Source organism: Thrips palmi, unplaced genomic scaffold (assembly GCF_012932325.1).
Source record: "Thrips palmi isolate BJ-2018 unplaced genomic scaffold, TpBJ-2018v1 HiC_scaffold_3, whole genome shotgun sequence".
NCBI lineage: Eukaryota > Metazoa > Arthropoda > Insecta > Thysanoptera > Thripidae > Thrips > Thrips palmi.
This window is the reverse complement of record NW_023144630.1, coordinates 931,150-947,162: the sequence shown is the minus strand read 5'-3', so window position 1 is coordinate 947,162 and position 16,013 is coordinate 931,150. Positions and strand designations below refer to the sequence as shown.

Sequence of the window (16,013 nt, the reverse complement as noted above, 5' to 3'; positions counted from 1 at the left end):
CGGGGTTTTTTCCTGATTAGCCTAAGTTGACACGTGAATGAATACCAAAGTGGCGGTCGAAGCGAAGATTTCGCGAAAATAGATTTGGCGCGCACTCATTGAGGCAACAAGTGCATTCACGGACGGGCCGTCCTAAAATAACAATTGTCGTACAGAGCAACACAAAGGGGCCAGGGAAAAAGCGGTCGGATTAAAAGTCGAGATAACGACACTGTTTTTGTTTTCTTCTGAAACAAAAGCCACTTGATTTGGCTGGCGTCCACTGCGCGCCGCTCCAGCCGGCCCGTTGCTCCGTTGCCATGGCGACGATAACCTGATCGATAATCCCGACTGCCATATTGCGGTGATCCATCAGACAATGTGAAACCGTGAAACCCGATAAGCGCCACCAGCGCCACGCCCCGCGCAGCGCAGCGGCCCAGCACAGTGGCCCAGAAGACCGGTGGAGGCGGCCAAAACTCTAGACGCGTTTTGAGCTCCAAAGTCGCTAAATGGGACTCGAACCGAACGTGTGACCCCGCCAATGGATGGCGCTCTGAACGAGGAATCCATTGGTGGGGTCACACACGTTCGGTTCGAGTTCCATTTAGCGACTGTGGAGCTCAAAACGCGTCCCGGATTTTTGTCATGCTGCTGGCTTTGCTGCGTAGTACGTAGTAGTGCCATTGTCTGACGGAAGATATTCTGGCCGGGCGTCGTCGCAAGAGGCGCCTGTGTGGGGAATTGATAAAGTCTAGGATGTCTGTCTGTCTGTAGTGGCGCTCCGCATGCGTGCGGGCGTACCGGGGCGTACCGGGGCGTACTAAAGGCGTTCCAAGGCGTACCGAGCGCACGCACGCCTAGGTGGTAATGGGAGCCAAAACAGGCGGGGCGGGGCGAGGCGGAGCGGAGCGGAGCGCTTCAAATTCACTGCGAAGCGGCCCGGGCCTCGCGGGGAAGGCCTTGCCTTGGCGGGGCGAGGCGGGGGCAATTGCTTCCCAAGTCACGTGATGTTCCCGGCCGCACCGTTAACTCGGCCAGGCGTGCTTTCGACTCGCGGTGCTCGCGGCCCGCCCGAAAATACTCTGCGCGGAAAATGGGGGAAATGGGCGCCGGTTCACGGTTCGCGGCCCGCCGGCGCGTTTTGAGCTCCAGAGTCGCTACGCAGGACTCGAACCGAAACGTATGACCCCACCAATGGATTCCTCGTTCGGAGAGCAATCCTGGTGGGGTCACACGTTCGGTTCGAGTCCCAATTAGTGACTCTGGAGCTCAAAACGCGTCTAGAGTTCTGTCCGCCGCCACCGGTCTTCTGGCCCACTGTACCGCGCCGATAGGCCCGTCGGCTGCTCGCTCGATCTGCGCTGCAGCGTTCGCCGGCGACACGTCCGACCGCAAAAAGCGCATTTTTCTCATTTTTGGCGGCGTTTTCCGCCTGGCTCGGTTTTACTGCGCTTTGTTTTGCGGCTCTCTGACGCGGTTCTCTCCCTCTCTGTCCAGCAGGTGTCGCTGGTGCTGGCGGTGCTCTGCGCGGCGCTCGGCTCGGCGGCCGCTGCCCCCGGCGGGGCTGGCGGGGCTGGCGGGCAGGCCGCGGAGGCGCGCGCCCCGGCCGGCCGCTGCGGACAGGGCCGCTACTGGAGCGCGGTGCTGCGCCACTGCGTGGAGTGCACACACTGCGCGGGGCCCGGCCGCGAGGTGACCGTCAGACCCTGCGACGGCGTCCGGGACGCGCAATGCGGCTCCATCCGCGACCTGGACATCGACTGGGAGTGGGTGCGCGACCGCGGCGTCGGCAGCGGCAGCGCCGGCCTCGGCAAGGTCAAGGGTGAGTACGAGTGCGACATGCGGCCGCTACGCGCTGTGGGCCGGGAGGCCAGTGGAGGCGGTCGAAACTCTAGACGCGTTTTGAGCTCCAGAGTCACTAAATGGGACTGGAACCGAACGTGTGACCCCACCAATGGATTCCTCGTTCGGAGAGCAATCCATTGGTGGGGTCACACGTTCCGTTCCAGTCCCATTTAGCGACTCTGGAGCTCAAAACGCGTCTAGAGTTTTGGCCGCCTCCACCAGTCCTCTGGCCCACTGAGGTTGGCAACCCTCTGTACACTAGTGCGGTGAGGGAATTTTTGCATACTCATGGGGCAACACGTTGATTTGGAACACAAAGGTATGTGTTGTGTGTGCCCTCGAGCTGAAAACGTGCCCAAACTGACTATGGTCCCCACTGTGCCGTGCCGCGGCAGCAGAGTCAGTCTTTCCTGTACACATTTTGAGGGTCAAGGAGCCTCGCTGCATACTTTCCATGTTATCTGCCACGCTCGGTGACTTCATCTATGCATGAGTTTGCCGCCGCTTTGCATAGCCTGTCTTGGCTCACACCGCACAGTGGGCCAGAAGACCGGTGGAGGCGGTCAAAACTCCAGACGCGTTTTGAGCTCCAGAGTCGCTAAACAGGACTCGAACCGAACGTATGACCCCACCAATGGATTCCTAATTCGGAGAGCAGTACATTGGTGGGGTCACACGTTCGGTTCAAGTCCCAGTTTGCGACTCTGGAGCTCAAAACGCGTCTGGAGTTTTGGCCGCCCGCGCCGGGTTTCTATCCCACAGTGCACCGGGCTCACGCCAGGCTCGAACCGGGGTGCATACGGCAGCCTGTTTTATCGCCCACTTCGTCCCGTACGAGGTTGACCTATTGGCGCGCGCGTTTTTAAATCCCGCCGCCTCTCGGGGTTTATGACTTTGCTCCGTCTCCCTCGCACTCGCGCAGCGGCGCGAATGGGTGCGAGAGAGAGACAGAACCGCGGTGCAGGTTTTCAATTCCCACACGTTTGCATTGCAGGAACCCCCGGGCTGCACGAGCGCATCAACTCGCTGTCGGAGGCCGAGGCCCAGCTCCGCGATGAGCTCAGGCACTTGCCGCCGCCGCAGCACCCGCAGCACCACGCCGTCAGCGACAGGACGGACAGGCTGGTGGACTTCGGCGACGACTACATCCTGCCGGACCACCCCCGGCAGCCCCAGCCCAAGAAGGAGAAGAAGCACCGCAGGAAGAAGGTGCCGCACCACCGGCCCGCGCCAGTGAGTACCTCGAGCACGGTGGATTTGCCAGAAGGCCGGTGGAGGCGGACAAAACTTTAGACGCGTTTTGAGCTCCAGAGTCGCTAAATGGGACTCGAACCGAACGTGCGACCCCACCGATGGATTGCTCTCCGAACGAGGAATCCATGGGTGGGGTCACACGTTCAGTTCGAGCCCTGCTGAGCGACTCTGGAGCTCAAAACGCGTCTAGTAGAGTTCTGGCCCAGTGTGAGTTAGTTTCCCCGGTTTTTCCGGCTTTGTTACACCGCCGTCCCTCTTGATTTCCTCCAGAAGCCGTTCGGGGACTACGACGACTTCGGCGACTTCGGCGCGAGCGGCGACGCGCATGTGGACATGAGCGACGACGAGGACCTGGCCATGGCGTCGTGGAGCCGCCTGCACCACCACGGCCGCGCGTCCAGCACGCCCTCGCCCTCCACCACGCCCACGCCCACCACCACCACGGCCAGGCCGACCACCAGCGCCGTCAACCTGGTGGAGGACTTCATCGTGGAGAAGGAGGTGGAGGAGGCGCTGCGGCACGTGCCGCACATCGACGTGGTGGCCACGACGCAGACCTTCTCGACGGCCGAGACGCTGGTCTGGGACTGGCAGGCCGGCGTCCTGGTGGCCGCCGTGTGCGCCTGCCTCCTGTTCTTCATCGTGGCCGCGGCCTACTCGTGCCAGCACGCGCTGCACTTCAAGAAGCTCAAGAAGCACCTCGACGCAGGTCAGTGGAGACGAGTTCTCGCGCCACAGTGGGCCAGAAGACCGGTGGAGGCGGCCAAAACTCGAGACGCGTTTTGAGCTTCAGAGTCGCTGAACGGGACTCGAACCGAGCGTGTGACCCCACCAATGGATTGCTCTCCGAACGAGGAATCCATTGGTGGGGTCACACGTTCGGTTCGAGTGCCATTTAGCGACTCTGGAGCTCAAAACGCGTCTCGAGTTTTGGCCGCCTCCGCCTGTGGCATGAGTGCGACAGAGACAGTGCGGCGATACGATTCTTCGGAATCCCTCGGCGGTCAGACCCGGTGGTCATCAGGCCGATTTCGAATGGCGCTTTCCTCGCTCTGTCTCTCTCGCACCCCAGCGGCACGCCCCGTGAGTGCGAGAGAGACAGAGCGACGACGCGGTGTTCGGAGTCGGCCTTCAGGGGCGGGCCGGGCGCACACCTCGGACCGCCAAGACACTGGTGAAAGTGCCGCGGGCGCGCGGCCTGTGCTTTCGTTCGCCGCATAAGTCCCGGTTGTCCCGGTAGGTCCCAGGGCCGGGACCCAGGGCCGCCAGGGCCGGGCAGGGCTCCAAGAAAAAGGAGGGGGGGGGAGGAGGAGGATGTCACCACGGTGGACGGACCATCGCGCGCCTCGGCGTAGCCACGCCGCCGTCCTTGATGCGACTTAATTAAGACAAAAGTTATTTATTCCCCCTGTGCCTCTCGTGCGTGTGTGTGAGTGTGAGAGGGGGTGGGGCCCGAGACGGGCAGGCTTCCGGGCTACGCGGCGCACACAGCGCGTACTTCCGCCGCAGGCTTGCCCCCGGGCCTGCCTGCCTGCCCGGCCTGCCCCTGCCTCACCGTACGTCTTGGTGTCTGAACCCCTTCCTCTCGTCCCGTCCTGCAGGTCCAATGGTCTTTGAGGCATTTTGAGCCCTGCTCCTTGAGTGGTGCTTGACCGCGCTGTGCGCCTCTCTGTTGCAGACATGGAGGAGATCTCCACCCGACTGGCGCTCATGGCGGCCATGGGGTCGGAGAACTTGCAGGACGGCGGGGCCGGCGCGTCGTCGGCGGAGAAGGCTGACATGGCTTTTCCAGTGAGAAGAGGTGAGTGGGAGTTGGAACGACCGACTGGCCCAGGGTGTTCGCAAGACTCGCTGGGCCAGAAGACCGGTGGGAACTCTTTTGCATCTCGGGGGGCATGCGCGCCATAGAGAGCCGCGCCACCAAGGTAGGCCACCCATTTGGCACGGCGGAGTTGGAGGGAGCTAGAGCCCTACATCACCCCGGGCTCTAGAGGGAGCCGACGGCAGATGCAGATGGACAGACGTGTATTTGCTTCGCGTCTTTATAGCCAAGCTTGCCTGGTAGCACCGCGCCGTCAAGGTAGGCCGCCCATTTGACACGCTGCCACAAAAAGAGCGTTGCGGCGGAAAATATGGGCCTTATCCAACCGGGATTTGAACCCAGGTTTGTCTAGCCACGGCCGACATCTCAGCCCACTGAGCCACCGAGACACTGATTGATAGGTGTCCGTCTAAACTTAGAGTGATGGTACCGCATTCAAGCAGTGAACTGAGGAAAATATTCCTGAACGTGGGATTCCATGCTCTCTTGGTAATGTGTTCGCCGATGTTGATACTGACGGTACGAGATTCAAAGTTTAACTGAGGAAAACATTTCCACACCTGGGATTTGAACCCAGTTTCGACGCCAGGTCCTTCTATTGGTAGGGGGAATGACGCACTTGCCGACTGAGCTACCGGGCGGTGTTCCGATTGCCCGGCCAACCGACCGTCTGTGACCGACCGACCCTTTAGCGACTCTGGAGCTCAAAACGCGTCTAGAGTTTTGGCCGCCTCCGAGTTGCTGGATTTCGTATGTACTGACTGACCATTCCGCCTCCGTTGCAGGTGACCACCTCCGCGCTGGAAGACAACAGAACGAGTACTGCCTAGCGGCGATGCCCACCAAGACCCGCGTGTAGCCGTGCCGGCCGTGCCCGCGTCGCTACGCGTTGCCAGTGTAGAGGGCAACACCCACATTTCACACCTTGTACAAATTAGAGACCTTACTTTTCGTACCAAATTGATTGCTTCGTATATTTGTTGTAAATAGTTGAAGTGGAAAAAAAAAATATCTGTGACTCTTCTTGTTTTTTGTGTCTTTTTTTGTTTCTTATTTTCAAAAAGCAGGAGAGAAAAATAAATTTATGAAATTACCCATTGTACTGTGCTTTGCCTCCAGAAAATCTAGACATGAACGAGACCAAACTGGTTTCCATTCTTTATTGCAGTTAATCATACATATTTTACATTTTGTTTGGCATAAAGGGTAAGACTTATTCTTCAGCATTACTCTATTACTTTTAAAAATAATACTGCATGAAGTATAACAGACAATCCATGCATTGTACTCCAGAATAATAATGACAGAGCATAATATTCACACAGCAGCATGGCAAATTAATTTGGCACCTTTCATCAAGTTTCAACACAGCACATTATAATTTTCCACGGCTGTATTCTTTTCCCAAAGAGAACCTTCCAATACTTCTGTGGCAATCGAACCAAATCTCACACATCTCTTTTGCTGATGTAGCTGGAGCAGATTACTCTCATAGCTGGATATAAATATTCCTCGTATTGAGCAAATAGTAAAGTAAAGGGGAAAAACACAATATAATTTGCAAGTATTAGCAGAATATTTTTGCATTGTGAAGGGTATATCCAAAATACTAGCTTCCAAATAACCTTTTTTTGCTGCATACTAATCAAAGAATGAAAATAGCTATCTGGCAATATGGTTCTTAAAATATGAGCAAGCCAGAGCAGCATTACCGAACTAGCCCAATTTACAATCTAAACTGCAATTGTAGACCAGAGTTACTCTCTATGGATAAGTTCACATTAATTTCTCCCAGCTCAAAGTAAAACACTTGACATACTATCCGGAATGAAAGAAATGATACCCATGTGTCTCCTAACTCAATGGATGTCCACACCAAAGCTGACCTTACAAAATTCTTTTGAACATGGAAGGATGATGGGATCATTTCTTTTGCCGCTAGTAGTGTACCAACCTCAAAAACTCACTTCAGTTCAGTGGATAAACGAACATAAACACATCTTCATTTCAGTTGCAACTGATTCAGTACAATTGAAGTTATTCCCAATGTGCAATTCTCCACTTACTTGTTAACAGCCATCATTGAGCCTGATCGAGCTTGACTTTGCAGATATTGAAAAGTGCCCTCTTTATGAACAAATCTAGAAACAAACATTAACAACAACAGAGATTTTGTGAACACAAGACTGTTAATCTGACAATACATTAGCTTATATTTACATAGAGAAGACAGGTACATAAAGGACAACAGTATTCATACATAGAGTCTATGGTAGCTCTACTGAAAGAAAGGTTTCCTTTCAAAAGAGTAAGAGTAACTGTTAAAACAATATCTTTGCCATCCATGGCAAATAACAAGAGTACACATGTCACGTTTTGGTCACTAAATCTGATAGCTTTCAAATCAGATAACGTCTCACAATTGGCTTGAGAATATCATACAAGATGGAAACACAATTATTAATGTCATAATAATAATAGGAATAAATAGAATACGATAACACCATTTGAGTTCATTTGAACAGACTGCGTTCAGATTTATAAATATGGGGAATGTTTTGCAGAACAAACAAGATAAGTTTGTCACTAAAACTACATTGCTCTTAAATTTTATTGGCTACTATGGTTCTGCTCGGGAGACTGTTCATATAATTATGCAAGCACAGTAGAAAAAGATCAACAGAGATATTCAGATAAGGATACTAAAATCATTTTTTTTTCAAAAGCCATCAAGACACCATCATACTGATTCAAAAAGTCGAATCTAGGCCCAATAAAATTAAAGGAAAAACAAAAACAGATCAACATGCACAGTGTTTAAAATCTATAATAGAGTTCATCTTGGTTAAGCATTCTCAATAATTCGACATTATAAAACAACTTAGTGTAGTAGAATCTTTAAAACCCTACAAGCCTTTTAGAGCTTATACAACATATGATTGATTTAAATAAAAGGTCAAAGTTTGATAGAGACTTTAATAGAGTAACAAACAGAATAAAACAATAAAATTCAAAACAAAAAGGAAACAAATATTTTTACTGCAGCATAAGGTAGAGTTAAAATTTCTTTGGTAATTGATTACTACTGAGTTGATAAAAATATAAAAAGCATTTGACAACACATATCGTAGTCATTAGTCCAATCAGAGGCAAATGCTTTCCGCTTTCCCGGAGACAGAAGCAGCATGGGGAACTACTTAAAACTTGTGCACACACAGAGAGTATAGGGTATGTTTTCAGGTCCAGTGCAAATGAATAACAGAATAAAATTACATGGTCCTCATGTAAGTCTGGCCATCAAAAGACAGTGTTCTTGTTCAAATAATGATAGGGACAATTTTAAAAACTGAAGGTAGAGCCTGTAACTTTACTTTGAGCATTCAATTTTGCTGTAAAAGTGACAATGACACGGATCACTAAGGTACTTGCCAAACATCATGGCAGCATAGTCTTAACATTCGTTTTATAAATGGCATAAATGTTCATAGAATGGACATTTTCACTATAAGCCTAAGTAGCCTAATAAGAAAAACAATTGGTACACGGCAAAGAAAAGAACTTTATAAACGTTAAATTATCACAACAGTGTCGCTGCCTGTGGTTGACCACATACAGTAAAAAGGGAATTGAAAATTATCTATTGTAAGTTTACTATACAGTCTCAGTTACACTTCAGTAATTTATACATAATAGAACTACATATGTACATGTTAAATACTGAACAGAAAGCAAATTGATAAACATTTTAGCTAAATTGATTTTTATTCACAAGAGAAACTTTGAGATTAGTTTATGTAAGTGAATATTTCCTTTAAATTTTCAGAAAGATAAAGAGACCTTAAAAATGGTCAAACAATGATTGGGGTGTGACAACATAAAGAAGAACATAAAATAAAAAGACTTTCGAAGCTTGTACAAGGTCACTGTCATGACTCATAGACTACTGCAGAGTAAGTTTGAGGAAGCCTACTGACTATTTAATCTTCCTCCACCAACTGATGGGCCCTTTGGAGTGGTGCCCACAATGCGAACTCTTGTCACAAGGCGATTATCACAAAACTGAGGTGGGGGCGCAAAGACTTCCTCAGTGGGAGTTGGTCCACCGGCGGCACCGAACTGGGGAGGTGGTGGCACAAAGACACCCTCGGCCCCAGGCTCATCGGCCTCTGCCTCCAGTGGAGGAGGAAGCTGCGCAAGAGATACTGCATTCCTGGTCAGTAAGCCCTGAGCATGATAGGCAGCTCTCTGCTGTTGCTGCTGTCGCTGTGAAGGTAGGGTCATGGAGTTGGAAATGACCTGCAAAACAAATGACACCAACCACACATTCAGAGACAATCAGAGGCAAATGTACGAGACTGAGAAGGTAAGCAAGCAGAATATTTACCTGTCCACCTTTCTGCTGGAACTTGACAGAGCGAATTTGAGGGTTGTTCTCCAGGGATGAAGGGCCACCAGGGATTTCCTGGTCCGAGCTCACTCCACTCGATGAGTTGTCTCCATCTTCCACTGCACCCTCTTGCCCATCCTTAGTGCCATCTTGATTCAAGAGGAAATCGTTTGGATATGATTTGGAACTCTTCAGCCGAGTGCGGACCTTTTGAATTTCATCAACACTGAAGCTGTGAGTCATGCTCCCGCTTCCACTTGAACTTTCTGAATTTCCACTTCCTTCATTGTTGTTGTTGTTGTGAGAGATGGAGCTTTTGACAATGCCTTCCTCCTGCTCCCTCGCATCCCCTTCACTGCCTTCGCCTTCACTCAGGCTGTAGTCAGGATCGGGGATAGGAGGTGCTGGCACCTGCAACAAAGGGACTCAGATCAGACCCAGAGCAAATAAAGAAAGAAACTTAAAATGAAATGGACTAAGGAAGAGCCACTCTCTTACCTGAGAGGAGCCATTGGCTTGATTGGCTGCTTGGTTGGCCAACAATCGGTTCTTAGCTTCTCGTCTTTCTTTGGTACTTAGACTGCGCCGACAACGGAATGGCTGAGCGTATTGGTTTGCTTCGGCACTATTTCCATTCCCACTGATTGTACTAGAGTTATTGTTAGATCCGATAGAAATAGTTGTAACCAGAGTTGGACCCTGATCAGACATTTGGTGCTGCACAGGCTGCTTGTGAGTAGATGGTGGAGAACGCAAACTATTAGCTTTACGAACCTGAAAGAGAATATTTACATCAAGCAATGCTCAGAGAATTAATAGATGAGGAAAGAAAAAAAACATATCTCAACAGTACTTACTTGAGGCCTTGATGCAGGAAGAGTAGAGGTGCGATACCCAACAGCTTTTATTTCATCAGGTGAGGCATATAGCTTGGCACTACTGCTAGGCCTGAAGCTTGACATGTAATTTTCATTCGAATCTGAAGCCAATCCAGCAGTATTAATGTAATCACTTCCCTTGGCTACAAGAAAAAAATGATTGAAAATTATTTTTATTTACTGCGTTAGATAACAGCATAACTAGAAGGATTTTATAAATTACCTGAACCGTTTGTTTCCTTGACATCAACTTTGACAATTTGCGTCGGAGGCGGGGGTGGGGGGTGGTTAGGGGGTGGCAGCGGGGGGCGTCCATTCATGATGGTGGTGACGTCATCCTCACTGCGATGGCTCTTCGGTACACGGTGGTCGACAGACCCGTTTGGCAGGCCTGCCATCGTTGGGAAAACGAGAGAAAAAAAAAGATAAGAATCCACAGAAACTTCTCTGACCTTAGACATGGCAAGATGAGTTGCTGTCGTCACGTATGACATACCGTTGTAAATGCCAGAGCGAGCTGCTAGGTCCGGTGTACTGTGGAAGTCTCGGTGAAGTTCCGTTATGCCAGAGATACCCGCGATCGAGAAACGCACCCGAGAATTGGCCTGAAACATTGAAAGGCACCCATGTATTCTGCGTTCTTGGCAGAGGTTTGTCATCTACGCGATATGCAGTAAAACATGCTCCCATGATAACATGTTTAAATCATATCACTTCATGCACTTACTTTGCCCTTCATTCGCTTCATTTCAGCCACGCTGTTGTAAACTCTAGGTGTCCTTGCAGGAGATGCAGGCTGCGACGAGGATGCACTTCCACCCATTCCACACTGCATGCAAAATTCACACACATTAAATCATTGCAAAGTGGCCTGTGAATGGTTTCACAGTGCATCACACATCTCCCTCAAGTGCTCATTCCCCAAATCATGACATGTCATATTCATGGTGAACAGTGAACGAAAAAAAGGCATTGCTCGTACAGTGAACATCCTGCTTCATGGATTCCAAAGACATGCTTCAGAGATTTCCAATCAGTAATTCACCACAAATTTCCATAAAACACAGTGAAAACCAGACATAGACACAGGCCGAACAACATGCAAGAAAATCCAAATGTGAGACAAGACAGTGCCGTTTTTCTTCCTTACCTGGAAGTACGAGCTCATGAGTGCGGATCCTCCACTGCCCTGCTGCCGCTGGAACAGCTCCTCCAGCTCCGTGGCGGTGATCCTGGAGGAGGTGGGCCTGGCGCGGATGGACGCCGTGCGGGGGTGGCCGGCCTGGCCGCCCGCGCTTGTGTTGAGGCCCCCAGCCACAGAGCCCGTGTTGGAGTTGGTGCCGGACGCACAGTGGATCGACTCCGCACTGCTGCTTCGGCCCGTGCTGCTTTCCAGACCCTCCTCGCGCTCACCGCCTCCCTCTGCAAAATCAGAGTAACGTCGTTAGATTGCGGAAACAAGAAAAGCTTACGTGTGGATCCACTTTCAGGGATCTTACCAAGCCCAGCAACCATTGACCGTGCTCGAGCCCGTCCCACACTCAGGGTAGTGCGGGGGTCTCTTCTTGGAGGCAATGGAGCTGGCGACCTTCCTGCAAATCGATGGAAGAAAAAGACGTCAGTTTAAGAAACAGAAAAGGTACAAGTCAAGAGACTCCACGATCACTCTCGGAAAAATATCTCACCCAGCGTGCTATTGTTGCTAAGTTTACGAGGTAAAGTGGCGTACTGCCTTGTGGGAGGTGTGGCTGGCGCTGTTCCCGTACCATTGCTACCCGTGCATGAGAATGTCATGCTTGACTTGGAGTTCGGTACAGTGCTTATCATGGAAGCCGCAGGTGAAACAACAGTCATTTGGACTAAATCCCCGGATCGACGAATCAGTGACACCACATGTTCATGAGATGCAGATGACACATCCTCCCCATTAATCTGAAATTAAAAAAATTATTTCCAAATCAAAATTATCTATATATTTTTTTTTGTTTTGCTCAATTATTGGGGCTAATGTTTGTGCTTGAATACTTACTGCAACAAGGTAATCCCCTTTGTGGAGGCCAGCTAAATCTGCCACGCCTCCCTGATCAACATCATCCAAATACTGCAATCCAGGGCAACGTTCTGAAGGCTGCAATTCCATGAGTGGTGATGTAGCCTTTGCTCCTCGCAACACAAAGCCAAATCCTTTTCTTGACCGATGAAGGACCACTGTCCTTGGTTCAGCAGCCACCCTAAAAAATAAAGTTGCTTCAAACCACTGAAAGCTTTGAGTAAATCAGTTTATAGGTAATATACTTACTGTTTCTTTTGACGAGGAGCTGTGGCGAAGTGTTTGTTGTTTACCTCTCGCCTGCCTAACACACGAGAGGAAGAGGGTCGACATAATGTGGAGGTAGAGCCCGCTGAGCCATTGACAGAGCCATTGGCAGAGCCTGGCCTCAGCATCACTTCCTGGACGCAGTGGGATGGGAACAAGCCAGATCCTCGACCACGAAGAGTTCCTTCCAACAATCCACAGTCTGTTGCTCCGGTCACTGAAAAATTTTGAAATAAAATAGGTTAAAATCCAATATTTTTGAAAAACTACTGACATACAGCTGATGAGTCATGGACTAAGTGCTTGGAAAAAAGCAAGAATATTTACCTTCAAGTATGTCTCCTTGCATTATGTTGAGGTGGCCAGAAAGATTTGAACTGTAGTTTTCCAGGCAGATGACAGTTGTTCCAGGAAGACTTATGGAGTTACTCAAATCACTTGTGGCAGTGCCAACGCCAGAGCTGTCACTGGTTTCATCCACACTTTTATCTAGGGAGCAAGAATGGGGTACAATTATTTGAAAAGTTTGGATGCATCCTTTGTAAATATAGTCAAGAAAATTATAATGATAAATAATGAATGCAAGAACATTCACACACATTTCCCTGAACTATTTTCTGACAGAAGCTCCCATATTTTAGCGGTAGAATTGATGAAAATGAAAAACATAGAAAGCTCTAGGAGAATATTTCTAACATAGGAAATGCAGCAGAATTGCAGCCAAGGGCTTAGCCAAGCATGGGCAGCAAAAAAAATTTAAAAAATTTTGCAGTGTCAATGAAGAAAGCTGACACTCTGTTCCAGATGAATAAATCTAGGCATGAAATATTCCAGGCTCCTAACAAAACTTAGCTTTACAGCTTTTTTTAAAAAAAAATGAGTTTTAAAAATTTAGTTTGGCTACAGCTAGAACTAATAGTAGAGAATGTACATGGAACTATTGTCTACACACCAACTCTAAGGTGCCAAATTAGAAAAGATTAAAAAAAAAAAAAAAACTGACAGGAAGTTATTCTTAATTTGTTTCAAAAGTGCACTTTTTGGCAATATTTCTCATCCAAGTAAAACAGCTAATAATTAAATTGATCTAGTTGAAATAATGCTATAAATATCCAGAAGACAATTCCTCTAAGGCAATCATGCATCTGATAGCATTATCTGAATGGACATGAAAGAAGTATTGAGAGCCCCTAAGGGATGAAAATATGAAACCTGAGGTTGCTGTTTGAATGTTTTATGGAGACCTGCAGAAAGATGTCCATTGTCATTTGTAGAACTGTTTTGCAGTTTCCTCTTTACCTGTAATGATGCTGACGCAATCTTCTCCGACACTTGGCTGTGTTGAAGAACCGCTTGAGGTTTCGCTCATGGAAGATGAAGCGTAGCTGTAGGGGGGCACTGATCTGTTTGAGAGGGAGGGGGAAGGGGGCAGGAGCACAACGTCCAAGTTGCTGGTCGTAGATGGGGACGTCACCAAGCCAGTGCCATAAATATCAGAATATCTTCTCCTTCGTGGGTTATACTGAGGGAGCTCCCGATATGGGACTGAAAAACCAGCAGACAACAAAACGTAAAGTAACAAGCAAATAATCAGAACTCAAACAAAAGGAAAACAAGTAGACGCGAAATCAAGAGCGGCTCAGAAATGAAGATGAGTTAAAATCAAACTGAATATGTATTATGGGTTACTTTCTTTCTCGGACAACATTTGTATCAACCTCAGAATCAAAGAGTGTCAACCAGATTTAGTTATAAAATTTGGATATAGGTATAAAAGATTTCTTGATCTACACAAAGTTAGAAGACTACAAAAGCTTCTCAAAATGATTTTATGATATTAGATAAAACTACACCATATATTTACACATGCTACTGAACTAAAAGTTCATCTACAAAACAACACAGAGATCATGCACTAGTCATGCTTACAACTATAGTCAAGTAGAAAGACTCCCATGATATTTGGATATTTGTGATGTATACCCTTTGATTCCATATTTAACTAGGAGCAACATCAGGTCATAACACTCACCAACTTGGTCAGACCGGAAGTTCTGGATCACCTCAGCAAGTTCAAGATTGCCAGCAATCACAGCAACTTGATAAGGCGACTGATTTGCATAGTTGAGGGCATCTCGTTGGCAACCTCTAAACAAGAGCATTCGGGCAGAAGAGTCTTGGTTATTAACTGCACAAACGTGAAGGGGAGTATTTCCAGAGGCATTTTTGGCATTCATGTCTGCTCCGTATGACAGAAGGTGTTCTAAATGGACAACAAGTCCATTGCGGCAGGCCTGGAAAGGAACAAGAGGAAGAGGCTTTACTTGTTGAACATTTGCTTTCACCAATCAGAAAAGTTTACTTTAGGGTTGAAGGTTCATACCTGGTGCACCTCCTGCCAACCCTGTAAGTCCTGGGCTCCGATGACGGCTCTATCATGCAGGAGGGTTTGGGCAAGCATTGGATCTGTGCGATGAGTGACAGTCAAGTACAAGGGTGTCAGACCCTTGCCATCTTTGTAGTTGGGCGATGCTCCAAGCTCCAAAAGCGTAGACAAGGCTTCCAAGCTTCCCTTCTCCACTGCACGATGCATCGCTGTTGAACCATCTCGAGTACGATAGTCAAGGATAGCACCTCCGTTTACAAGGGCCATGAGGACCTTGCCAGGTTTCTTAATTGCCACAGCTAGGGTAAGCGGTGTTTCTGGAAAAGGTAAAAGGATCATTAATAACCAATCACCAATTCAAATCCAGCAGTAAAAACCAATTTATGATCACAAGATTCATTACCTCCTGAGTCTGGACAGTGGAAATTGGGATCAAGACCCTTTGAACACATTTTAGTTATCTTCTCTACCTGGCCATGGGTCACATAGTCGAGCAAACGACGCAAGTTTGATCGAGTGTGAAGAGCCTTCAGTTGTTTCTCATCCAAATTCAGCATCTTGTATACTCGGCGTTTATACTTGAGCTAGAAAAGACATGAGGATTAGGCTAGAAGACAGGTGTAGACCATCACTCAGAGACAGCCTAAATCTGAGACATACCTCGAGATAACCAATAGGTCCATTGAATGGGTAGTCTCCGAGTCTCCTTTCTTCGTCCAGAAACTTGCCAGCTTTCCCGTTCACAGGTGGCGAAAAGAGGCCATAGTTGAAGCTTTCCTTCAACTCCTACAACAGACAGAACAGGCCAGTGTGATGACAAAGCCAACGCAGACACGAACCCTAAACATTCTAGACCAGATTTTCTGGCTCCTCGTTCATGCCGACAGCGACGCAAGCAAATACGAGTTCGCGGGCAAAGCGGCCAAATTACCACTCAAAATTTGGAAAACTCGGTACTCACGAAAGCGCAACGTAAACAAACAACAGGTGCCTTTTTGAAACTTTGAAAGCCGGCCCTTCTGCCAAGTCAATTTCTCATACCCGTCAGCAAAGGAATGTCCTGCGGACAGTGCGGCACTGCGAATAGCGCAGGCGCGGCGAAGAGCGGACGATTCGAACCGAGGCGGCAACCGGTCCGTATC

At 48.7% G+C, this 16,013-nt stretch overlaps 2 protein-coding genes across 9 annotated transcripts in view; one reads left to right on the top strand and one right to left on the bottom strand.

Moving 5' to 3' along the window:
- Nucleotides 1-1,608: 1,608 nt before the first annotated feature.
- LOC117648390 lies at nucleotides 1,609-6,001 on the top strand (the record flags this gene model as incomplete). The annotated part of the gene is made up of 5 exons (XM_034390899.1): nucleotides 1,609-1,804; nucleotides 2,822-3,060; nucleotides 3,352-3,790; nucleotides 4,760-4,882; nucleotides 5,689-6,001. Coding segments are annotated over 5 exons (1,071 nt in total), but the record flags the coding sequence as incomplete, so codon positions are not given.
- Nucleotides 6,002-6,048: 47 nt separating this feature from the next.
- Nucleotides 6,049-16,013, bottom strand: part of LOC117647938 (protein shank) — a 102,566-nt gene continuing 92,601 nt past the window's right edge. For 5 of the 8 annotated variants that reach the window (XM_034389935.1, XM_034389931.1, XM_034389932.1 and 2 more), the window contains 18 exons: nucleotides 15,532-15,657; nucleotides 15,275-15,455; nucleotides 14,869-15,188; nucleotides 14,518-14,779; nucleotides 13,785-14,030; nucleotides 12,813-12,974; nucleotides 12,468-12,702; nucleotides 12,198-12,399; nucleotides 11,854-12,100; nucleotides 11,668-11,760; nucleotides 11,319-11,590; nucleotides 10,896-10,997; nucleotides 10,665-10,773; nucleotides 10,392-10,559; nucleotides 10,148-10,311; nucleotides 9,789-10,064; nucleotides 9,288-9,701; nucleotides 6,049-9,199 (listed from right to left, as the gene is read on the bottom strand). In XM_034389935.1, coding sequence (XP_034245826.1) covers nucleotides 8,870-9,199; nucleotides 9,288-9,701; nucleotides 9,789-10,064; nucleotides 10,148-10,311; nucleotides 10,392-10,559; nucleotides 10,665-10,773; nucleotides 10,896-10,997; nucleotides 11,319-11,590; nucleotides 11,668-11,760; nucleotides 11,854-12,100; nucleotides 12,198-12,399; nucleotides 12,468-12,702; nucleotides 12,813-12,974; nucleotides 13,785-14,030; nucleotides 14,518-14,779; nucleotides 14,869-15,188; nucleotides 15,275-15,455; nucleotides 15,532-15,657 — 3,909 coding nt within the window. In that variant the 3' untranslated portion in view covers nucleotides 6,049-8,869. Of the gene's footprint in view, nucleotides 9,200-9,287; nucleotides 9,702-9,788; nucleotides 10,065-10,147; nucleotides 10,312-10,391; nucleotides 10,560-10,664; nucleotides 10,774-10,895; nucleotides 10,998-11,318; nucleotides 11,591-11,667; nucleotides 11,761-11,853; nucleotides 12,101-12,197; nucleotides 12,400-12,467; nucleotides 12,703-12,812; nucleotides 12,975-13,784; nucleotides 14,031-14,517; nucleotides 14,780-14,868; nucleotides 15,189-15,274; nucleotides 15,456-15,531; nucleotides 15,658-15,832; nucleotides 15,909-16,013 lie in introns of those variants that run through there. The other 3 variants (XM_034389936.1, XM_034389937.1, XM_034389938.1) reach the window with 2 other exon arrangements.